This window comes from Dermacentor silvarum, chromosome 1 (genome assembly GCF_013339745.2).
Source record: "Dermacentor silvarum isolate Dsil-2018 chromosome 1, BIME_Dsil_1.4, whole genome shotgun sequence".
Taxonomy (NCBI): Eukaryota; Metazoa; Arthropoda; class Arachnida; order Ixodida; family Ixodidae; genus Dermacentor; species Dermacentor silvarum.
Window position 1 is genome coordinate 202,266,881 of NC_051154.1, and position 24,965 is coordinate 202,291,845.

General features: G+C 48.9%; 1 protein-coding gene across 22 annotated transcripts in view; it reads left to right on the forward strand.

The window, feature by feature from the left end:
• LOC119436648 (calcium/calmodulin-dependent protein kinase type II delta chain) overlaps nucleotides 1-24,965 on the forward strand; it is a 241,175-nt gene that overhangs the window by 86,373 nt on the left and 129,837 nt on the right. For all 22 annotated transcript variants that reach the window (XM_037703587.2, XM_037703590.2, XM_037703592.2 and 19 more), the window contains exon 3: nucleotides 22,371-22,430. In XM_037703587.2, coding sequence (XP_037559515.1) covers nucleotides 22,371-22,430 — 60 coding nt within the window. The remainder of the gene's footprint in view (nucleotides 1-22,370; nucleotides 22,431-24,965) is intronic.

A 24,965-nucleotide genomic window follows, 5' to 3' on the forward strand; every position in this document is an offset into this window, starting at 1 on the left:
TAATTCAGTTAGTAAGCGAATGTTTACAAGTTTATACGGTCCACAAGGCTGCTATTCTGACTTCGTATAGCTGTCAACTAATTTCCTATCGCGATCGATGCGATAGGAAACTGCGACTTTCCTATCGTTTCGCGCATTTCGGGCGAAACTGCGACTTTCTTTTATTAATGAGACCGCATTATATATGCCTCATTACGCGAACATTCGGCGGCGGCGTGACCGAGCGATGGTACCAAAAATGGCCGATGCTGCAAAGAGTAAAAACACGTCAGAAATGCTCAGATTGACGTAAAATTTCTCAGGGATGTTCCTGTAAACAAAGTGCATTAATGGCTTTGAAAAGAAATTTGGTACGATTTTGTCTGGATGGGAATCGAACCAAGTTGCGAGACGAGCACGCTTCCCCGATGCCATGGTGGCTTTTTTTCTCTTTATTACCGGCTTGGCAAAAGAAGGTACATTGTAAAAAGTTACGTGAGCGTAAAAACATTACTCAATGTCTGACCAGTGTGTTGTGATAAAAAGGATTTAGCGGGGTCAATTTGTCCAAAACAGGTAACCAATCGGGAGGATCGCTTTGTGCACGGAAAAATTCGCGTATGTATAACACACTTTCAATAAAGTACTGTTGAGCAGGGGTCACTACAATATGCTCATTCTTCACATCCATACGCGTTCTCCACACGCTATGCATCCACAGAAGCATTAACAGATCACAGGGCACTACCCCTGGTTCGGCGCATGGCAGGAAACGTATCCCAAATGGACTTATCGGCAGACCCTTTTTAATGCTGCGTTTTATAGAACATCCCACAAAAACGCTGCCTCATGACAGTCCAGAAAGATATGCTCGATCGTCTCCGGTTTTTTGCAGATCAAGCAGTTCGCGAACCAAGGTACAAATATGTCTTTGCTTTGCCGCCACGGCTTCACTGGGAAAGTGTCTGTATGTATTTGGAAAAAGAAAGATTTAACGGAAGCTCTTACCGGCATTCTTTTAACTCTTAAGAACATCTCGTTCTGAACCCAAAACAAATACTGTACGATGCAAAGGGACAGGCAAGAATGCGTCAACAAGATCTCTGTGCAATTTCTTACGAGTAACTACAGCCAGATAGAAAATCTCGCCTTAAGTATATCAAAGGACGCGACCACTTCGCACAAAAACGCACTTAAAGCCTTTGACCTCGTTTAAATGGACGCCACTACATAATCAGGCAAAGAATCGCGTAATCGCACGTGAAATATTGTTCTCAGAAAAGCATCATTTTGGTCTCGCAAAAAAAAAAAGTGATTACAATTTGCTTGAGGAACAAATGTGACAGCCCCAGCCCTCCATTCGCCACTCTATGAAACAAATTGTTACGGCTTGTACGTTCCCATGTTGACGCGCAAATAAACGTCGCGAATACTCTATGCAGTTTTTGCACGGACATCCTCGTCAGACATAACGTTTGCATCACGTAAAAGATGGTGCTGCAAGGTTCTGGCTGACTAAAGGTGCGGACAGTGCGTGCGTCATTGTGCACGTGACGGCGCAGCCAATGGGGAGGAGGTGGCGCCACGTCATGAGTATATAATGTGAGCACGCTGCCTCCCGCACGTCACTTGCTCTTCGGATTTCATCGGTTTTGTGTCTACAGCGATGGACTGTCGACGCCACTCATGAGTGTATACAATGAGCGCGTCACTTGCCCTTTGGATTTTTCATCGGTGCGGTCTTTACTGCAACTATTCTGACGCGTAATCACTTTACTGACCTACCGTTGGACATACAGGTAGAGGATCTCATAGCTTGAAATAAAATTAATCGTTCTGCAGCAAAATGATCCGAATGTTTACGATCTGTGGCCAGCGCATAGGCTAATACACACACTGAATCAGCAGAAAGAATTTTAATGCATGTCAAAAACATCAATCGATGACATTTCACCAAAGAGGTTAAATGCTTTCGAATTCCCACACGTAAGCAGTCTTAAATGCCTCTGCCAAATTTTCCTTTTTTTTTTTTGAGGAAAACATGGACGCAGTCGGCCTGTCTGAATCGAAAACAGATTTCTTGCGACCCACCGCGAAATTAATTCTTACGCGACTTTTAACCCTTTGACCGACAAGATTAGGTTTAGCGTGGGAATAGCCTTTCTTTATTGCACTCCTTTTTATTTGTGCCAAATGAACGTGAAGATTACTTTGAAAATATATGAAAGCAAACTGGCGAAAATACCGAGCGTTATCAATTAATACTATTTTGTTCACTTAAAGCGGGGCAAGTTGGAAGACCCGCGTGTTCGGTGGAACGTATCGAACGGGCGCGGGGGGTGCCACACTACCAAGGAAGACGGAGGCTTCCCCAGCAATATCCAGTTAACCCTCGCTGTCCGGCGTGAGTCGGCTCTCCCCTATGCGTGCAAATATCCTGATGCATTCGATTAATCCTTTGCCGTCCTCGTCTGTGTTTCCATAATTACCTCGGCACCGATTAGGTTACTGTAGTAGACAGACCACCGGTTTATCTGTTCTACCCATTACATTACCTGCTCTTCTCCGCTTCTCCGCCTAATCTCAACTACATGCCTCTTGAATCTCGCAATTAACCCGGATAGACTTCAAACATATTTCCTCGGCCCGAAGGACGCGCGCGTGCGTTCAGCCTTCCTTCATGCGGGTATCACTGACTGCGGAAATGCCCATAAACTTAGGAACTATTGCTGAGAGCTTTGCACCTGTTTGGATTAGTGATCGCCATACGGGATTAGCGAGTATCCAAGTTAATAGAGCACGTACGTGCTCTCCATTCAGACATAGAATGTCCATCGTGGCTGCTTGCCCTGCGTCGTCTCGGCTGTTGGGTTTTGCGTTAATCATTGCTTGTCTGAACAACTGGTCTGATCGTTGTGCACTGCTGCTCTCAGTAATCTCGCCGTATAATGCACTGGCATCCTCGTGAAACAAGCCTTAAATCGATGTCGCGCTTTTTGCTCTCGCATGTACTAGCTATCCAACCGCTATTACTGCGTGAGACGAGTGCGCTTGTCGATAGGCTCACTTGTGCACCCGAAAGTATACAAGTGAGGCTTGAGTAAAGAAAAACGAAATCCGAGGACACCTAAGCACTTCTTACGAGTTGTGAATGCGAAAGCATTTATGTCCAGTTGAACGCGGCTGAGCGGTTCTTCGAGTTATAAACTTATCGCGGGCATGCGATCGCGTTGAGACGCTTGGCTAGCTTCGCGCGTTTTGATTTGGCCTTACCGAGGCGCAGTTAGAACGCAGGTGAGAGCAGAGCTTGCGCGGACAAGGAACGCACCAATAACACAGGCGTGCGAGGGTGACGTGGAGTCGCGGCGTAGCCCTCTCCCCTCACGCAACACCTGGCGCGCTATTGCGGCAGCAGGTATTCCTCTTCGCTCGCTATGCTCCGTCGAGGCGCGCTCGTGACGTGGCGTCGCAGCCAATGGGAATTAAGGTACCTTTTTTTTCGCTTGTCCAGACGACAGGCGCCGGCTTTTTCGCTCAGTGGGTTACTTGTCGCTTTCCCATCAAAAGAAGGGTACGTGAAAAAATGTTCCAGAAGCCAGGGGAATTCATATTCAAACGTATAGCTTCACTGGCTTTACTCAACAATAAAACAATAACAAAACATAGACGTTTCGCCACCTATGCGGGTGGCATCGTCAGTACACAAATGGCGTCCCATGAAAGAGTACATCAACTTATATCTTGCCGTAAACATCCGGCAAAGGACCACGATTACTGTTGCATGCATTTTGATTATGACGGATGAACCATGATTCGATGAATTTCCTTGGGCCCCATCGTTGTTCCCGTGCCAGCGTCGTCACATTATCGAAATCGAACACGTGTCCTTTCGTCAGGCAGTGATCGACTAATTCCGTCTTGGCACGTGTTGAATGTGTGACTTTGGTGACGTCCCTGACGTGTTCCTTGATGCGAGTATGACGTCGTCGACCGGTCTCACCGATGTAGCAGGCATCACAGTCCTTGCAGTTAACTTTGTACACAACTCCGCTTTGTTCGTCGGAGGGGGTGCGGTCCTTTGGTTTTGGGAACACGTTAGCCAGTGTGCGCATGGGTTTAAACACAGTCCTAACGCCCAGAGGTCGCAAGGCCCTACGCACAGCTTCTGACACGCCGCAGACATACGGGATGCACACTACAGATTTTTCCTTATTAGCCCTGCTCTCGCGAGGTCTTTGCATGCGGCGCCGCGTGTCATCGACAAACCGCTGAGGGTAGCTCCGTTTATTCAGGACAGTGGCAACATTAGTTTCTTCATGCTTCCTCAGGGTCTGTGTCGACGACAGCGCGTCGCAACGTGACAGAAGTGTACGGGCAACAGCATATTTGTGCTCCGCAGGGTGGTGCGAGTCAAAACTCAGCACATTGCCACTGTCACAAGGTTTGCGGTATACGGATGTCGCCAATGAACCGCCCTCGTTCCGACGCACCAGCACATCTAGAAACGCCAAAGTGTCACCATCTTCCATTTCACACGTGAATTGAATGGCAGGATGAACACTATTGAGTGCATCATGCATAGCCTGCAGATTGTGCTTTTCTACAATGACGAAAGTGTCATCTACATAACGGCAGTACATTTTCACAGGGAAGGGCAAGGTGGACAGGCATATAGTTTCCACGTGTTCCATCAAAATATCTGCCACGATTACCGACACAGGGCTGCCCATCGGGACACCTTCTATTTGGTGGTAGACAGTTCCGCCAAAAGTGAAATATGTTTGCTTTAAGCAAAACCTCAGTAAAATCATGATATCATCTACAGTCAGCGAAGTTCGACTTGTCAAAGTACAATCATCTTGTAGGCGTTTCTCGATTACATCGGTAGCCAGTTTTATCGGCACATTGGTGAATAAAGACGTGACATCAAAAGACGCCATAACATCCGCGTCACCAAGCTGCTGCTGACGTATCGCGGTGACAAATTCTTTGGAATTCTTAACCGTGAACGTATTATCCTCCGCAAGAGGATTTAAGATTTCAACTAAGAACTTTGACAAGTTGTATGTCGGAGATCCAACAAAAGATACAATAGGTCTCAGGGGGCAGCCATCTTTGTGAACTTTGGATCTCCGACATACAACTTGTCAAAGTTCTTAGTTGAAATCTTAAATCCTCTTGCGGAGGATAATACGTTCACGGTTAAGAATTCCAAAGAATTTGTCACCGCGATACGTCAGCAGCAGCTTGGTGACGCGGATGTTATGGCGTCTTTTGATGTCACGTCTTTATTCACCAATGTGCCGATAAAACTGGCTACCGATGTAATCGAGAAACGCCTACAAGATGATTGTACTTTGACAAGTCGAACTTCGCTGACTGTAGATGATATCATGATTTTACTGAGGTTTTGCTTAAAGCAAACATATTTCACTTTTGGCGGAACTGTCTACCACCAAATAGAAGGTGTCCCGATGGGCAGCCCTGTGTCGGTAATCGTGGCAGATATTTTGATGGAACACGTGGAAACTATATGCCTGTCCACCTTGCCCTTCCCTGTGAAAATGTACTGCCGTTATGTAGATGACACTTTCGTCATTGTAGAAAAGCACAATCTGCAGGCTATGCATGATGCACTCAATAGTGTTCATCCTGCCATTCAATTCACGTGTGAAATGGAAGATGGTGACACTTTGGCGTTTCTAGATGTGCTGGTGCGTCGGAACGAGGGCGGTTCATTGGCGACATCCGTATACCGCAAACCTTGTGACAGTGGCAATGTGCTGAGTTTTGACTCGCACCACCCTGCGGAGCACAAATATGCTGTTGCCCGTACACTTCTGTCACGTTGCGACGCGCTGTCGTCGACACAGACCCTGAGGAAGCATGAAGAAACTAATGTTGCCACTGTCCTGAATAAACGGAGCTACCCTCAGCGGTTTGTCGATGACACGCGGCGCCGCATGCAAAGACCTCGCGAGAGCAGGGCTAATAAGGAAAAATCTGTTGTGTGCATCCCGTATGTCTGCGGCGTGTCAGAAGCTGTGCGTAGGGCCTTGCGACCTCTGGGCGTTAGGACTGTGTTTAAACCCATGCGCACACTGGCTAACGTGTTCCCAAAACCAAAGGACCGCACCCCCTCCGACGAACAAAGCGGAGTTGTGTACAAAGTTAACTGCAAGGACTGTGATGCCTGCTACATCGGTGAGACCGGTCGACGACGTCATACTCGCATCAAGGAACACGTCAGGGACGTCACCAAAGCCACACATTCAACACGTGCCAAGACGGAATTAGTCGATCACTGCCTGACGAAAGGACACGTGTTCGATTTCGATAATGTGACGACGCTGGCACGGGAACAACGATGGGGCCCAAGGAAATTCATCGAATCATGGTTCATCCGTCATAATCAAAATGCATGCAACAGTAATCGTGGTCCTTTGCCGGATGTTTACGGCAAGATATAAGTTGATGTACTCTTTCATGGGACGCCATTTGTGTACTGACGATGCCACCCGCATAGGTGGCGAAACGTCTATGTTTTGTTATTGTTTTATTGTTGAGTAAAGCCAGTGAAGCTATACGTTTGAATACAAAAGAAGGGTTTTGTAACTTCCCCCATTGGTTTTATTTACTTGGGTAGAACTAACGCGCTTTTCTGCAGATGATGCGCCGCAGCTGGAAAGAAATTTTCATCGCGACGACGATCACCTTGGACGTCCCAAAAGCGGTGTAGTGGTGACCGACCAAGTATAACCCCTGTGCTGGCTTGACCACATGGCGCTTGTGCGATGCAGTGAAGTTGCGCTCACAAACGTATCACACTTGCGTGGATCAGCTGTCCCGCTTTCTGCATTGCGTTCTCTGTTGGCTCGACAAGGGCGACTTTGCACGCTTTCTCTATACCTATAAGCAGCACGTCCCGCAATATTGACCCGTTAGGCCAGGACGCCTGTGCCGTCGTTAAGAAAATACCGAATCTCACAGAAACGCGCTTACGCTGCAGAACGTTCAGACACTTTCGTTTTAAAGCGATGTTTTTAGGCGTCCGTTCCTGCGTTTCGTGTCAGCGTCGCCCCTCGGCATAACCGAGCGAACAAGCAAGCGAAGGATGAAAGAGCGAACGCGGAGCGCAGCGGGGGATCAAGGACGGCGATAGCGAAGAGAGCGCCAGGAGAAAAGTGCAGGAGGATAGTGCAGCGTTCCCATGAGGCGGAAAGCGGAGGAGGAGGGTATGGCGAAAGCGTGAGAACAAATGCGTAGTGCCGTGCAAGACGGGCTCTGCAGCGACGACTGCTACGAGATGGCGCCAGAGTAGTGTGTCGTCGTCTATTCACCGATGGCATGCGGCGAGCGCGTCCACCGATATCATATATGGAAACAAAGCGCTGCATGAGCGGAGGTCTGTCTGCGGCGGCTGCTCTGAATCGCGCCCACGCGTTACCCACGCGTTACCCACGCGTCACCCACGCGCTGCTACTCGCGATCTCCCGGTTAGCGAGGCAGTCGCAATAGACTTCGCTCCGTCTGCAGTACGTGTGCCGTATGAGACAGATTGTCCGCGCCAGCCAATATATCGCGAAATGAAAACACGTGTATAGCTGCGCTCAAATTTCGGATTAGGGAGTATCGTAATCGTCGGTGAATTTTTATCTCAGCCTTTACACTCGTAATTTTGCCACGACTAGTATCGAACCACGTTGCCTGATATGAATGCTGGTTTGACCCAGTATGGCGGCTAAGTGGCGCGTGATCTGGTCGAAGCTTGCCACTAAAGCGTCTTTCTGCTCACCACTATACTGCCGCTTCTGGTGTGCGAAAACAGGTATGGAAGCTAGCAGGCACGTTGCCAGGATTTTCTTTGGATGTGTTTTGATATATTATGATATAAATGGCGTCTAACTGGTTAGATAGGAAAGTAAATCTGTGAAGGAGCATCCAACATGGGTGAAATAGATGTGCTGCCGTGGTCCATCTGTTAATAGCTTTGTTTTATTGCAATAGCAATTATATGGACACTCCAAGCAGCGAATTTTCGCCGCCGCCGTCGTCGTCGCCGTGGGGCTCCGCATATTTAGGTATATGTATGCTATATGCTTATCAATGTCGTATATGCAGGTTGTATTGCTGGACTATTCGATCACTAAAGTTGCTCGTACCAGGTCTTACGTTCCTAAATTACCGCGCGACTGGCCGCTCGAGGCACTTTGCGTCTATTCGCGGGCCTCTTTCACGCTCGGGAAAAAAAAAAAAAAAAGCTTATGTAGCGTATTGAGCAACAGAAAGCTGTATTGGGAAAGGTATTGGGAGTGTTTCATATTGGTCTATAATTTTCTCATTGACAATTTTTATCTAATTATAATATTTGAGAAGTTGATTAATTAAGACTAATTATGTAATTAGGCGGAATGCAAAAATAATCTGAGCATCCCCAAGCGACGACAGACATTACCTTGGTTGTGTTGAGCTACGTGGCATTTGCATATTTTAGAATCTTGGTGCATGAGATCGTTGGGACACCCTGTATATTTCGAATGAGTCCGTACTGTGGCTGCGCATCACACCCGACTTCGCGTTGAGGGCGCCGTGCAACGACACTCACGCAGGCTGATCCGTCCCTTTTAGAAAATGGCACGGGCACCAGTTCCAATGATTTGCCATGCGGCCACTCCAGCAGCCCGGTCAGCTTCAACGTTGCCCGCTATGCCACTGATGCACGATGTTGCCTACAAGCTTATCCTTTGCTTGTGGCGTCCTCGGGGAGTAGAGAGCCGCCCGAGAATATGCGAAGATCACCCATCGATTTGTCGACTGGTTCGAAACGTGAGCGAAAGCAGCACGGAGTGTAGCGAGCACCGTGGCAGTGGTGTACACGTCCTATAGCTGAGCCTCGCCGAAATTGTTGTTTTAGTGGATGGAATCCAGACGCCTATAGGCTCCCTTCAATGGTCAGGCGGCGCAGCGATCGGCTCAGCCGTCAGCGCCGCCGTGTCAGTTCCGCGAAACACCGAGGCGGCCACTTCTACAAAGGCATGCTTCTGCGGCGCTGATTTGAAACAAGTCGGGCGTTCTAAACTGTGGTTTTTAAGGCAATTGAAAACATTGAGGCCCATTTTCGACCACCGACACTCGAGAAAGGACGTCAACTTTACGACAACCATGTATTTCGTTTCAAAAAAGTAAACAGGACGGACATCGTAGCAAAGTTCTTGTCACGACAAATAGAGCACGTTTACGACGTCGAACTCAAAGTAAGTTAACAAATAAATCATTTATTCCGCTTAAGTGGGCAAATACGGCCGTAGACGTTTTTCAACTTTCATTTGTAGCTTCCGTATCCTTCGAGCGTGCCTTGCTTATAACATTTGTCGAGGTTTTGGCGAGTTGGAAGGTAACTTGAATGATTCTTTATGGAGCTTTTTTCTCCGTTGACAAAGAGCCTAGAGCATATTCTGGTGTTGTCATTCGGGCTCCAGTGTGAGAGGTCATCACCGCTGAAACATAACAGAGAGCAATCAGCTGACACTAAGCAACACCAAGACTGAACAAAAGTGTGCTAGCGTGCGCGAGAGAAGTGCTATTTTGCGAATACTCGATGTGTGCTGCGGTGCACTCCAGCCTTAGTTCTGTTGTTCTAAACGCGAGAAAACGTCGGCATGAATGAGCCCGGTTTCAGCAGTCGCGTCTTGATCCAGGCGCAGAAAGGAGCTGCACGTTGGCTTATTAATGCACAACAAGAACTACAGTGCGTACAAAGGTCCAACGCGGAGCGCTTACAAAGCTAGATTTGACACATAACAACTGCGCATTTGTTTTGGAGCGAGACTACCTAAACAATTAACCAAACCAATTTACAACAGCGGGAATTAGATCACGCGTGTTTATGCAGTTGTCGCTTTATTGTGCGTTTTCATGAATGCTGCCTTGTGTTTCTTTTTCTTTTTTTTTCTTTTTTTAATTGTGCGTTTGCGTCATAGTTCAACAGATATTCGCAAGAGCGACTCTTACTTGACGGCCCGAACCACGACGATCCACCTTCAGCCGCCGGGTTTCTCCCCACATTCTTGAAGGGAAGCGGCACAATTTGATGCCGACATCCCCTTCGCGGTTGTGAAAATACCTAAAGCAGCAGTATATGCGCATGTTATTTTTGTGCACACTTCTCACAGAGGAGCTGCCGAGTGGTCGCGGTGAATCCATTGAAAAATCTGAAAAGGAAGCTTTCAGGCGCGCCTGAGCGCAGTACGGACCAAGGTGAAACGGCGGTGAGGGCCTACTCGCGGGTGCTCACCGCCGCTGCTAGGTGGCGCGACATGTACAGCCAAACTGCATTGCAGGGTGCCTATTGCGCATGCAAGATTCGGAGGTCACCGAGCCATTGGTATAAATTTGGCGCCGGCCTTCATCTATAGCACCTTGAGATGTACTCAAGTGTAAAGTATATTAAAGGTTGCAAGAGGATTTTAGTTTTTAATACCTGGCACTTTCACAGTGATCATCCGGAGTGAGGCAAGCAACAGGACGCAACGACAGTCACAGACGAAGGTTCAAGCTCAGCTATATAGTATTTTATGTTTGCTTCACACTGAAATTTTCATACGCCGTGGCTTCTGCATAAACGCGTAGATAACTTCATCGACTCTTGACTGGCACCCGGTGAATGGACGGGAGATCGAGCCATTTGATTAAGCCGCTCTTCAGCCGTCTGGTTCCGCAAATAAGTCTTTACTCTCTTCATTGTGGAGAAACTGCGTTCTGCCGTCGCTGTCGTCACTGGGAGCGCTGCCAATATTTTGAGCAGTGTGCACACCACTTTGACATACGTGGCTGTATGAAAGGACTTTCGCCGTCAGGCATCCTGTAGGGAACTGCCCACATACCCGGCATCGCTTGACGTTCTTCTTTGTCAGTGTTACCTGTTATGGGCCCTTTCACGTTCAACTCCGCAACAGAGTAAAATAAGACTTTCGCTGGCTGCGGTGGAAATTCAATCCACGCTACGGGGGGCAGGTGCGTGTGACTGGAAACCCGACGCATTAACCACTGTGCTACCGCTCAAGTGCGCGCGGAGCAAGTTCGGAAACGCGCGAAAACCCTCAATATCTGCGCCCACTATACAGGTGCGTCTAAGAGGCAACAGTCAGGCAATATTGCTTCCCTGTTAAGCCTGGTGATAACAGAGGCCGACGCCGTATAAAGGCGCATTAATCTAACGAGGGAAACTTCACACCTTTCAGCCTCTCCTCCTCGCCATAAAATTAAAAAGCAAAAATTACAAAGGGAAACTTGGAGAAAGCGCATGGTGCTCTGTGCATACGTAACGCAACGAACACGCCGAAGCGAGAAGACATGCTTTCTTGGACTGCTAACGCTGTTTTTAGACAGCGCATTGAGGTTCTTTGCGTGGTCCTTTGTATGTTTTTTTGTGCGGCGCCTCCGTTTTCGTTGCGTGCGCCCACTGGGTCGATACAGCGCGGCCCGCCGTTCACCCCGCAATCGCGAAAGCAAGCTTCTCTTTCGGCGTCGTCGCAAGACTGAGAGGATAAAAGAGATTCTCTCTCTCCCTCCATTCACGGCTCATGTCTTATACACGGTTGCACAGAGATGTGATTTTCGACGTTCGGCGAAAACGAGAAAAGCTGTGTGGTCTTTGTCGAGTTGTCATCGTGTACGGGGGGAGCAACGCGTAAGATGGGAAATATATCTCGATTTCGATTTGCATGTGTGCTCTCCGCCGATAGCTGTCTGTTGTGACAGGGAAAAAGAATCGCGACATCTGTTTGGGCTCTGGTGTATAGTGTACTTCTTGGGACCCGCCTTCAGCGGCCTTCGTGTATGCAGCGTATACAACAGCGACAAAAGCAAGAATGTAGCACAACTGAGATTATAGTGCGGTATGCTGCAGATATATGCTTCGCTGCAGTAGCGGGTAGGTGCATGTACGGCACGCTATGTCTGTGCTGTTTCTAAGCCATCGCTGTTGTCATTGATAGATCGCTACCCGCCGTGGTGGCGTAGTGGCTACGGCGTAGTCAGAGGACGCGGGATCGAATCCCGGTCGCGGCAACCACATTTTGATGGGGGCGAAATGTAAAAACGCCCGTGTACCGTGTATTGGGTGCACGTTAAAGAACCCCAGATGAACAGAATTAATCCGGAGCCCTTCATTACGGCGTGCCTCATAATCAAGTCGTGGTTTTGGCACGCAAAATCCCAGATTTTTTTTTTTTTTTAGTGTATAGATCGCTGGAGAGTGTGGTGGCGAGGAGCTTGCGCGTAGGTTGCGGTTGCGTATAATGCGATAGCAATTATACGGACAAACTCCAGGCAAATTTTTGCCGTCGGCCTCGGCGTCGCGTGATGATCCGTATAAAGTACAAGTGCGATAACATCGCGGCCGCGCGCCGTATGTCCTATAAGTGCGAGCGAAAGCTTTCGAGGGTGAGCCGAGAAAGATTGTGGCTTTTTTGTCAATATGGACGCCCTTCGAGAAATGCATATCAATATTTATTGAAGGGACGGCTAGCGGCCGTTCGAAACGTGAACCAGAGGCGGAGCTGGCCGGTTGTCGCTCTCCTTGTTCTAGTGCTGCGGCATGCATGCAGCGCAGCGCCTGCGAAGTCTCCCACGTGTAGCGACGACATCAAGTTGTAGCACTCTCTGTGAATTTCACGCATGATTCACTTCTATGAGCGCTTGAGAAGCTCTAGTTTTTAACAGCTCCCCGATATACGTACCAGTTTCCAGGTGTCGTAGAACTTACGCGGAGCCTGCGTCATTGGAAAAGCGGCGCGCATTTCAAGGCTTATATGCGCACACTGCAAAGTGGTGTAGTTCTCTTGCCTGCCTCGTAGAAGGTGTTGAAGTTTACCGCTCGAACGACATTTACTTGTCTGTTCTCTCGGCGAAGCTGCAGGGAACATTTTTCTCTTTTTCTGCACCCTCTTTCCCCGTCCCCTAAGTTTATAGGGTATACCATTTAAGGACAGTAAAGAAAAGTTTCATCGTAACTGCAAGAGTGACACGCTGCGCTTGTCAGCCATTCCGATAAGGAGTGAATAACTGTTGATGAAAGTGACTCCCAGCCACAACCTGCGCATCAAAGTTGCTTCAGAACGGCGCTGTCCACGTCGAAGTTGTATATATAGCTCGGTTTTGCGGCCAGTGCCTATAATTCACCACCGCGAAGATTCTATATTTGTGTTGAAGGGCGCAAGGGCGCTCGCCGGGCGACGTGAGTTCTCATCGTCGAGAAACATTGCTTCGCTTTTATTTCGTGTAGCTGAGTCCATTTCTGTTTGTTTTGATATTACGTGCTGAGAAGGTGATGAGGTGTTACCGCCTTATCACTTTTTTGTTGCTGCCGTTTCCTGAGGCGGTTTTCGCCGTTTATCTGCCGTGGTTTGGTTGTAAGCTCAGTATACTGCGCCTGGACGCTGTTACCAGTGTCCGTCGTCAATTGGTTGTTCGGGACACTAACAGGTGGCCGGTCGTTACGCGACCACCGTCTTAATGCGAAGCACTCTTTGGCTCATCCCAGGCACTGCGGTAGGTTCCTGTCGCGTCTCGTTTCAGACCTTCTTTATAAAAAGAAAATTCAACTGTCCGCTGAGCCTCTATGGTCGAACGGTGATCGAACCTTTAACTCCCAGCACAGCAGCTCGATGCTCCAACCGTTAGGCCATGATCGCGCGCGTGTTTTAATGCCGAAGCATTCTCGGGCTACTTTCCTCGGAAATCCGTCCGTCCGTCCGTCTGTAACGTGTGACGCGGTGCGCTCCCTAGGTATACATGGGGTCCTGTGGGGGTAATATGAAAATAGCTTATGACTACGTATGGCTACTGAAATTTACGTGTGTGTGTGTGTGTGTGTAATATGAGCGACTGGAAAGAATGCTTACACATCGTCTGACAAGTCCCACTGGGGAGTTTCTGCAGTAACGCCGACTAGCTTTTTGAGACGGACTGGCGCGTCGTCATTGAGATGCTTCAAGATGCCTCCTTGAGCTCATCTCACGCGTGATGCACCGCGTGTTTCTTGTCTACGATCAGGTGTGGCAGCCGCAGCAATCGCAGGAACGGAGCGATACCCTAAGTATTGTGGCGGCATGACGCATCCACCTCCTGCGTGGGTGCTGAAACTGGTTCGTATAGAAACAAGTGTTGTAAAAACTTAGGACGCTCTGACGCTTGTCCGTATACTTTTTGTTTAGGAGGCTTACACCTTCACTTTACATGAAGGTGCAGAAGGCGAAATTGTCACCTCAGAAATTAAAAAAAAAAATCACATCATCTCCCCCTACGGGCAACCATGGTGGGTTGCGAAAGCATCGCGGGGGGTGCGCATCGAGTTTCCGTTTCGTTTCACTTGGCAACACAACCCAATGAAAGAGTGAGAGAATGTATTGAGAAGAGAGGAGACGTTTGTACGGGGTTGTTGCGTCTTTATTTAGAGATCGTACATGATTCCTAGCGTCGTTGTGCGCGGTATCTGGAAGACGATGGCTTTGTGGTCGGTGAAGTGTAGCGTCAATGGGTCTTACTGCAGAGGGTCGAGTTTGAAATTTGCGAAGACGAGGTCTATGCACGTTCCCCTGATGGTGGTGGGTTGCTTGTGATCTTGGGAAATGCATCGCAAAGAGTATACGTCCTTCATGTGCTGCACCAGCCAATCGGTTGTCAGTATGTTGGGTTTGAGATACAGTTCGGGGTCGGCTTGATAACGCTGACGTTCCACTTCGGCGTGCCGAGCCCGTGTTGCTCCGTAGAAGTTTCCTGCCGACGTTGACGTTTACGTCCGGCTTCCCTGGCCCGAAGTTCGGGGTTCCGCTTGCCGACGCTTACAGTTTACGTTCGGCTTCCCAAGCCTTCCTCTGCTCCGCGGCGGTTGCGCTGCCGCTGCAACTAGCGCCGACGTTGACGTTGTTCATGGCGTTTCGCTCATCGTTGCACAGAGAGAGAATGACGGAAGCACAGCGAACGCGCGCTTTATACTGCGCCGCGACATTTGCGCCGCCTACCGGCGTACTCTTAGAGAGAGAGGGAGAGAGAGAGAGAGAGTTATATGCAATGATTTGCTGCGCCGCACCAGTGGCGGAGAGGGGGAGAGGGAGGAGGAGAGCGCACACCTGCGTAGGAGAGGATAATGAGGGAGTTGCGCATGAACAGTATGGGTGCGGACGCCGCAGAACGGACACTGCCCCGAGCATAAGATGCTCTCGCATCTAAAAAAAAAAAAAAAAAATACTTCTGTCTGTAGCTTACCTTCTGCTGGAAATGGTGATGGAGCCATGCCTCTTGCAGACTTATGCTGTCCAGTGGGCCTCACGTAAGATTAACGAAGAAATCACTGACGCCGACCACATAGGCTGCGGCAGTATGGTAAATCTTCATCTCTTTCTCTCTCTCTCTTTGGCGGATGGCTTATTCGATTTTCGAGATGACTACGGGGCCAGATATCGACAAAGTGTTTCCCCTGCTTTACACGACTTACATGAGGTGGCCCAATTAGAATTCCGTTGTCGATGAATTGATACGTGTTTCTATCGCGCAGTCCATTTCACATGACCACTGCCGAACTGGAGTTCCAAACTATAGTCTTTTTCGGGTGCTCGGTGCTGCAGTCGCCTTGTACGTGTTGCTATTGATCGTTCCTAGAGGCCTCAACATGTTACAGCGGGCGGTGGCATGCGGCCGACGTTTTTGTGGCGGCGTGGCTAGTATCGAATGCCACCCGGAAAGACGCCAGCAACGCAGCCTGCGTCGGAGTCGCGCAGCGGCCGTATGACCAGGGCGTCGGTGATGAATCGCTACTAAAAACAGCCAGCAGTGCAGCTTGCATCTCAGCCCCGAAGAGGCTGTATGACCAGGCTGGCGGAACGCGCAGCCGGCATCGGTACAGCCTGTGCAGAATACAGGAACATGCGTCGGTTAGACTATATATAGAAGGTGCTAAGCTCAGATGTAGTGGGGCGTTTGAAATGAATCGGGTATAGCGGGTATAGGGTAGGAGGAGGAAAGGAAAAAAACCTCCTGCCGTCCCTATAGTGTGAGGTGCATGATCTCGTGAAAAGTACTAAGTGGGTCTTTGTAGGAGCCGCATTCATCATTTATTATGCGCTGCGGGTGGCATCTGCAAAGCGTCCACATGAAGTTTGCGCTGTTCCAATAGATGAACTTGCTTTCTTTTTTTTTTTTTTTTCTTTTGCAGAATCACCTTACACGCACCTTTGCATTCCGCGTCCATTGCACTGCGGCTGAACGGCCGCAGTCCAATGGACGTGGAATGCTGAGGTGACTGTTTTCTATTTCAAAGACACGTTTAAGAATTCCGCCAGCTCAACATGAATCAGGAGCCGCCGTGTGTTTCGTATAGCCCAAGTGTATATAGATATTGAACGTAAGACCGCATTAGTTGGGGTGAGCCCGTATAGTTTGCTAGCGACCAGGATATGCCGTTGTTAGAGCCATTCCATCTCTTGTATATCGTAAAATTCGTAATAACTTACGGCTGTGTTGAACTAAAAGGCAATTGCGTATCTATCTGCGGCCTCTGTCGACCGTCCCCTCACTACAGGCGTATACTCTGTGGTTTCCGACCAGCATGATACGGCAGCGCCGTAGGATAAACGAGCCTACATGTGTACGTACTACGTTTGCATGTACTACGTATACGATTGGATGGGCAGCGCGAAGCGCATGCGGCCGCTTCGCCGGCCGGTAATCGCGTTTGTCCCTTCGTAAGCCTGTCGTCGCGAGCTCGCATAGTTTGGGAGGGTGCACGCTGCGCATTTACCGTTCGCCTATCGATGATGCGGGTACGCGTTGTGACGGCTATGCGGGCTCGCACTTAGTGGCGCTCGCGAGTCTGATCGCTCGTTCATTGTACAGGACGACGGCGGGTAATCGGGTTTGGCGGCGCGGTGGGTGCGAAGGCCGAGGCGTGCGGAAATCTAAAGGGCCGCCGAGTGTCACGTGCGCGTCGTGTATACCGCGGAATGAACTGTTCGTTGGTGCGCGATTGTTGTCGGCGCGTCGCCTCCGGGCAAATGCATACGCATGAGCCCTGATTATCTAGGCAGACGACTCTCATTAACGACACACTCTGTTCGACTGCTATTTGCGGCGGCAGAAGCCGGGTTGCCATGACGAACGCCTCGAGTGTGCAACGAAAGCCAGTCTGACCCAGTCGCTTGTGTGCACGGGCGGGTTCGCCAACAGTTTGGGAGAGGCCGCTGTCTTGGAAAGTAAATCAGCAATTTAGCTTGTTCGGGGGGGGGGGGGGGGGGGGGGGTTACCGCTCTTCTGCACGTTCGCTCAGGTATATACCGCGCCTCACCGCGCGCATGCGCGCGTTGCACCTTGAAAGGGGCGCGGTAATCCTTCGCAGAAATATGGTGCGACGTACAGCGGATGACGCAGATGGGAATAGCAGCACTGGTGGCGCAATGTTGGAACACTGTGTTCAGCCAGCATGCTTTCGTAACTTTCTCGCTTCGCGCGATTCCTTTTGCCGAGCGAGAAAATGTTCAGTAAAGGCGAAAAATCGATTGCGATAACAAATTATCAGACGGCTATACGAAGTAAGGATAGTAGTTTTATCGGCCGTATATACTTGTGAACATTCGCTTTCCGATATAACAATTACATGGTGTCACGCGGGCACAGGCAACAAACACATCTCGATGACCGCGGACACTCGACGTCAAAACGCTGGCGTGAGGAAGAGCGGCAGCAGCAGCGAGCGAATTGACCTTCTTGCTGCCTCTCGCTTCAACGCGAACTAAGCGGCGAGAACACAGCGCACATGAAGCTATCAGCCCTCGGCTCACCTGGACTGCGTACCAATCACAGATCGCTTTCAACATAGGGCCAGCGCGGTCGCGCTCATCCGTGCCATACGCATCCGCATATCGAGCGATAGCTCTGTATACTCCAGGTACAAAACCAGAAAACGCCTGGTTCCGTAAATCTGACCTTCAAGCTCAGCCAAGGTCAAACTGGAACTTAGCCTGCATGCCACTATACCGGCGGCTGCTGCGTACGCAGCGTTGGCGCCGATATCTTGAAAGCAATCTATGACGTGGACTAAGTGCGCCGAGTGTGCTGGTAGCTTCGTATGGCGCTGGGCTTGCGACGCTTCGCGTTGAAGCGAGACGCAATATTGTCAATTTGCTCGCTGCTGCTGCCACGCCGAGCAGCCTCTGTTAGTTGTCTTGTGGTGCAATTGTAGATGTGGTAGTTGCTGACGGCGCCGAGCAGCGTCTGTGTCATTTCCCAAAGCAAGCAAAACCGTGCTATCACTCGACAAACTTGGTGGAACCGCGTTCAACCACGGCATTTTCCCCCTTGATTACAAGGAGGGAGCAGCCGCATAAAAAAAAAAAAAAAAAAAAAAAAAACGGCACTGACAGCTGTTTCCTTCTTTGGCAGCAATGGATAGCTTGACTTCAAGCTTCGGACAGGCATCTCGTATAAGCAGCAAAAAGGCGAGATATATTACTTTACACGCAGATGAAATTGGTGTCAATTTTTACGGAAGCTGGCAGCAAGAACATGCTTAAACGATCTCCATACAGTTCCGCGTGCATGTGACATAATATCCTGGATGAATTCGTTACGCATTCACTTGCGAGTAAATACAGGGCATTTTAGTTAACTTGGGCCAAACTTTAAAAATATACAAATGCTTCGTAGCTCGACAGAACCAAGGTAACCTTGTTTGCTTTCGCTTGTAGATACTCAGTTTATTTTTTTTGCAATTCGCCTAACTAGATAATTAGTATTAATTAATTAATCAACTTAGATGAAAAGTGCCAATGAGAAAATTGTAAAGCACCATGAGAAACTCCCGATACAGTTTTCTGTTGCTCAATCCGTGCAAGATAAAAATGTTTTTTCGAACGTGAAAGAAGCCCGCGAATACACGCAAAGTGCCTCGAGCGGCCAGTCGCGCGGCAATTTTGCGTGTATTCGCGAGCTTGCTTCACGGTCAGAAAAACAGTTTTATGTGACACGTATAGAGCAACAGAAAGCTGTATCGGGAGTTTTTCATGTTGCTCTACAACTTTCTCATTTACACTGTTCATCTAATTATAATAATTGAGAAGTTGATTAATGAATTAAAACACATTATTTAATTAGGTTATTTGCAAAAAATAACCTGCGTATCAACAAGCGAAGGCGAAAAAACATTATCTTGGTTCTGTCTAGCTACGAAGCATCTGCATATTTTTAAAATTTGGCCCAAGTTAACTGAAACACCCCGTATTATTAATGTTCGAGGGGTCGAACCAGGGTGTAGTGGAGCCCGTATTACCGGAAAGTCGGAATGGAATTATTCGTGCCTCGGGCGTTCGCTGCAGTGATGAAGCTTGGTACGTCTTGCCAACCCCCACCCCCGTATTCATTATATATATTTTATGCCATCGTGGGCGAGGAGCCGCAATTTTCTTGCAGCCGGCAATCGTTTCATAAGGACTATAAGGTGATGAATGTTCTGTTTTAGTACCATCGACTGCGAAGTTCTAGCCAGCACGGGAGCGGCCGAGGAAAAAAAGAAAGTTATATGTAACGCGCAATTCTCTCGGAAGTGAATAATCCGATTATTCTTGAACTAAATATGTTTAGTGTGTACATTTCCATCCGCTACCATCACGTTTCACCTCTCGTCTCTTTCCTGCGAACCATGAAATGCGAGGAGAAGATTAAATTTCCTCGCTGCGCCCGTGTTACGAAAACTTATGCGGTCGCGTATATTACGCTTGCGTAACGTGCGCCAGCCTTCGATCGGAATTTAATATCCTAAATTCACTTTGGATGGCTCCTTTGTTGTTTTGAAGTCGAGAATCGATTGCGTTTGCAGGCAGAAGGCATTTCCACACACACGTGTGGGCGGGGGGGGGGGGGGTGTAAAGGGGTCATCAACCCCCACCCCTCGTGGTGGGGGGTGATGCAGAGTTCCGCAGGGGTCCGCTGCAGAGTTGTAGACCTCTCCTGACCGTTGAGGGTCCCGTGCATATCGCCTCAACTGCAACTTCGGTCCACTTCGGTGCTGGAGCGTTCTGGCGCGCGTTCGATAATGCGAAAGACGCGATTTGCTCGACTCGATCCGCGCGTCGTATGGATAAGTGAATTCGCCGGCAACCGAAATTGGTGTCGCGGGGAGCAGTCACGTTCCGGCCATTTTCCTTGGCGCTAGTTTTGCGCTACTTCTTCGTGTTCTTTCTTTCTTTCTTTCTTTCTTTCTTTCTTTCTTTCTTTCTTTCTTTCTTTCTTTCTTTCTTTCTTTCCATTTCTTTTTCTCGCGCAGTGAGAGACGCGTTTGTCGTCCTATACCTGTATTTCAATCACCGCGGGTCGGCAGCGCGTACTGATACTCTCAATAAAACCGTGCAGGACAGTGGAACCAAGGACTTACTTTTACCTCGGATATATGCAGCCTATGTACTCGAACACAGAGCGCGCCAAACTCTTCAGCATGCAAGAGCAGTTCGCGATTGGCCGACGATATTATATAGCCAAGACGTGGCCGGCGCCAATCACAAATAGTTCCTGCGCGTGCAAAACGACTTTTGAATTCGGTTTTCCGTAAGTCGACCTGACCTCTGGCTTCCACGTTCACTGCACGTGTTTTTCCTTTTCTGAGTCCGGACTGTGCAGGCACCTGTTACGAAATACTCGGCGCGTTATTGCGAGCCGCTTTCCCCGAGATTCACCGGTGTTCTCGCTGCTCGTGTCGCCACCTGCTGGATTGATGTTGAAATTTCACTGGCCCTATATAGGCTTCCGCTGGCGAACGCTCACAGAATGTGCATGGCCGCAGAAAATGGTTGTTTTCCAGCCTCGTGTGGAGCCGCCCTTTTCTTTTCCTATGGTCAAGTCGACGGTATACTGTGCAACCCCCCCCCCCCCCCCCCTCCCTCTTCCCTCCTTTGTTGTTGCGGCTCATGCCACTGCGACTTGTACGCATGACACGTTGTGTGTGTAACACGTTGCCGTAACGGATTCTGCGTATGTTGCTCCCATTTCGCAAATGCAGATTTGCCGATCAGAATCTATACTTTGCAAACTTACTTTGTTGCCGCCGTAGTGGCATTTCCGTAGTCGTTTCGGCGTGAAACGGTCGCGGAAGTGGGCGTTGCCGTTGACGAATGTGTACCTTTCGTGCATATTCGGGTTTTGTGTACCAGTATTGTTCGTTTCGTTGCCAGCGTGCCAACATTATGTGCGTGCGTGCGTGTTTGCATGTTTGCTTGCACGCGCTCAGGACGTGGTGAAGTTAACGTATACATTCTTGCCGGTGTTCTCAAACAGTACCCCCCCCCCCCCCCCCCCCCCCCTTCTAGTCTTATCTGTTGCCGCTTCGTGTCTTCGTACTACGAGTTCAGCCCGAATGTCGTAGCTCTGTCCGAGACGAAATGTCGCGCATTGCTTCCTCTTGATCTCCATGTTTTTTTAAACGAAATAAATGATATGATCACTTCGTACGTGTTTTGTCGTGAAGCCTATGTGGGCGGTTTGTAGACAGATTGTTGCTCACAATTACTTAGAGGTTGCAAACGACCACTTCACTTTCTTAATAATACAATGCATGTTTATGCCTATAGCGAGTGTTGGCTCGGAGCACACTTTGTGAAGTTTTGTTTAATTGTGAAATAATGTTTCGCGTCGTTGCTGAGAGATGCCTGAAATAACTGCTTCCGGCCTGCGTTTTTGCTTCTGTCTCCCAGAAACTGCTACAGCTACTGTGTGCTGGCCACAGACGTATAAGCCGTACAATTGAGTACTTCCTCTCTGCATATAATCAGATCAAATCGTTTCAGTTTCCATCTGTTTCTCACAGATGCAGACAGGGAGCTGCAGAAAAAGCTGTTCTTGACAGCTTGACGAAGCAGCAGCAGTAGAAACTGCTGTCTGGTCATACGAACAATTTTCAAGCATACAAATGTATGTATAAACGCATGTGACAGGAACAGGTATAAACAAGGATAGACTGCCTGCCATTGGTGCAACAAAGTTAATGACAGTTATTCCTTAAATAAATAATGCAGAACTGGTGCAAAAATAAACGAACTATTAAATAAATAACGGCCTAATATCTAGGTGTTATACTTTGCTCTATGAGACTCTGGATAAGTGGAACGTGCCGCTACATTCGTTGAAGAGCGTGCCCAACGTTATAAAACAATCACGCGCACGCTGCCTGTTATTTTTGAAGACAAATACGACAGAAGCAAAAAAGAAAAAAAAAAAAGGGGGGGGGGGGGGGACGACGACGAGGGTTTGTGGTTTTCTTGCAGAAGTGTGACAGGGCGGGAGACAAAGTTGTGGCGCATGTGTACACAGTGTCTGACCGCATCGCTCGTTTTTCTTCTTCTTTTCCACAGACTTTCAGAAGCTGGAGCGCGAAGCGAGGATCTGCCGAAAGCTGAACCACCCCAACATCGGTGAGTGACAGGCCCGCTGGGCGGCGCGGCTTCCGAGCCGCATTATAATTACGCCTGCGAGCGGCCCTCTGTGACGGCGCGCAGGTCGCAGTTAATGGTCGGTCGGGCCCCGGTTTATCCATTCAATACCCACGGCGCGTGCGCACTGCGGTTTCTCCACCTCGCAGAGCGCAGTTTGCACCGGGCGAAAAGTCTTTCAGTGCTGTCGCGGCCTGATGAGTATCCGCCGCCGCTCTGAGGATTGCGCCTTGTGTTCGATTGTTCAGCACTGTACCTCTTCTCTTTTTGAAAAACGCTCTAATATCAGGCAGAAAAAAGAAAAAAAAGGGGGGGGGGGGGAGGGTTGAGTTGCGCCGTCTCCTTAGCGTTAGATAATGTACCCGAGAGAGAAAAAAACTACATAGGAAATCTGGACATGAACCAACAGTTGGTGAGAAATAGAATTGCGTGCACTTTTTTCCCACCTATTCAGAGAGTAACGCATACGTGTTCGTCTAAGAGAGTAACGCACATGTGTTAGAACGTTTCGGCATAGGCTCCCTGGGCCAGGCGGCGTACGAACGCTAGGCACCCTATACAGACGCTGTTGAGCAGCGCCGCTCGCGGGAGCTAGTAGAGAGCTTTAGTACAGTGGCTAGAATATTCTAGCCACGGTAGTTTTAGATTAGGGGGACGCAAGCGTTGGGGCCCTCTAGCGCTTGGGGCCACGGTACTGCGCACGCACAGACCGGTCTGCTGGACACTGGATATGCGCTCCCCTGTGTGACTTCGCGTCCGCTTCTTATCCAGTGTTCGTTTCGACCCTGTTGCCTCCTATACAGTACTTAGCGTAAGAAAATTGAATGGGAACTTTTCTGAGCTGCAAGGCGAAGCAACAACGCTACCACGAATAGTTGCATAACATTCAGGAAAGCGGCAAACTTGGACATTCCGGCTTACTTGATTCTGTGGGCGGCGGTTATACATGCCTGCCTGCGTTCCTTTTCATAGCATTTACCCGGGAATATTTAGAACTTGACAGGCAGCCGCAAGCCGCGGGTGTTTTTGCCACTGTTGTGGCATTTTCCACCACACAACAATATCGGCCTCCTTGGTTATCCGGCCGTCGCGCGGCCGCTCCAGCCATCACACGTCAGACAAGGTGCACGTTTGCAAACGCGCGAAGCAGGTTACACTCAAAGCACAACGACAGCGGCGGGAACAGTTGGCGATCGTCGAAAATCCGATCTGCGAGTCAAGCGCGTCGGCTTTTATACATGACTCGTCGAAGCTTCCAGCGTAATCGCGGGTGCCCGCGTGCCTTCCAGAAAGTACTGCACAATTCGTGTCGCGCGTACAATCTGATTACACAAGGTTCGACCAGAACATACGCAACAGATATAATCAACGATAACGTTCGAGTAAGTTCAAATCATGCAGGCGCGTCTTGCGCTGAGCGATAACCTTAGGTTGGCCGCTGAAATGCAGTCCCCCAGAAAAGCATAAGTACATGTGTCAGTATAAACACCACTAAACAGGTATAGAAAACGAGGATAGAATCAACGGTAACGTTCGAGTATGTTCGAGTAAGTTCTAGTCAAGCAGGCAGTCATGCAGGCGCGTCTTACATTTCACCCGCTAACAACTTGTTATCGCTCAGCGCATACATGTCCCCGAGAAAGAATAGATGAGTACGCGTTTCAGTATAAACTCCCCTAAACAGGTATTGAAAACGAGGATATATCAATTTGCATGTAGGTCCCTTATTAACGTGCCCCGAGCCCTATTTCCTTAAATATAAACTTGCTGAATGACGTAGTTCTCTCACGACACCGTGAAAGCACGCATATAACGTTTCCTACAGTGCTTCTATATAGCCGCACTAACAGCTAGCTTCTCTGTATAAAAGGCAGATATAAGTATGTATAGTGCGGACAGCGAGCAGAACTCGGTAAACATCGTGTCACATTTCTATGGTAAAGCCACTTTTTACGGTAAAGGTTGAGTATCCTCCGACAGCCAAAGCAAACCCGCTGTTATCGAATTCTGAATGAACGATGTTAAAATTACTCTATAGGTTGAAGACTATCGCGTTTTAATTTTTTAAATATTTTATTTGGTTATTTTTGCTGTAGAACAGACAGAAATGGAGTAGCCGAGGTACTGTCTACCTTAGTCTTTGTATACACCAACCGATTTATAACAACCATATATATTCGTTGGAAATGCCGCTCTCCCTTTCCTTGTATTCCCCCCCCCCTTTTTTTTTATTTGTTTCAGGCTAATTTATCGATTCGTTTTTTGATCGATCGACACGGTGCATATGTCAGCGCTGTCCTCGATCCATATAGCCTGTGGCGCGGTAGCTGCGTAGTGTGGCCTAGTTCCTGGAAAGCAGCGACCACATCACAAACGCACTCCGAGCGGTTCCGCATGCACGACCAGCGGTAACTTCGCTACGCTGCAGTTCTAGGTTGGGGCGAGGTTAAAGTGAAATCGTAAGCGTTTCAGGTATAGTTGTGCCGCAAAACTAAAGCCTAAGGGAAATGGGAGAAA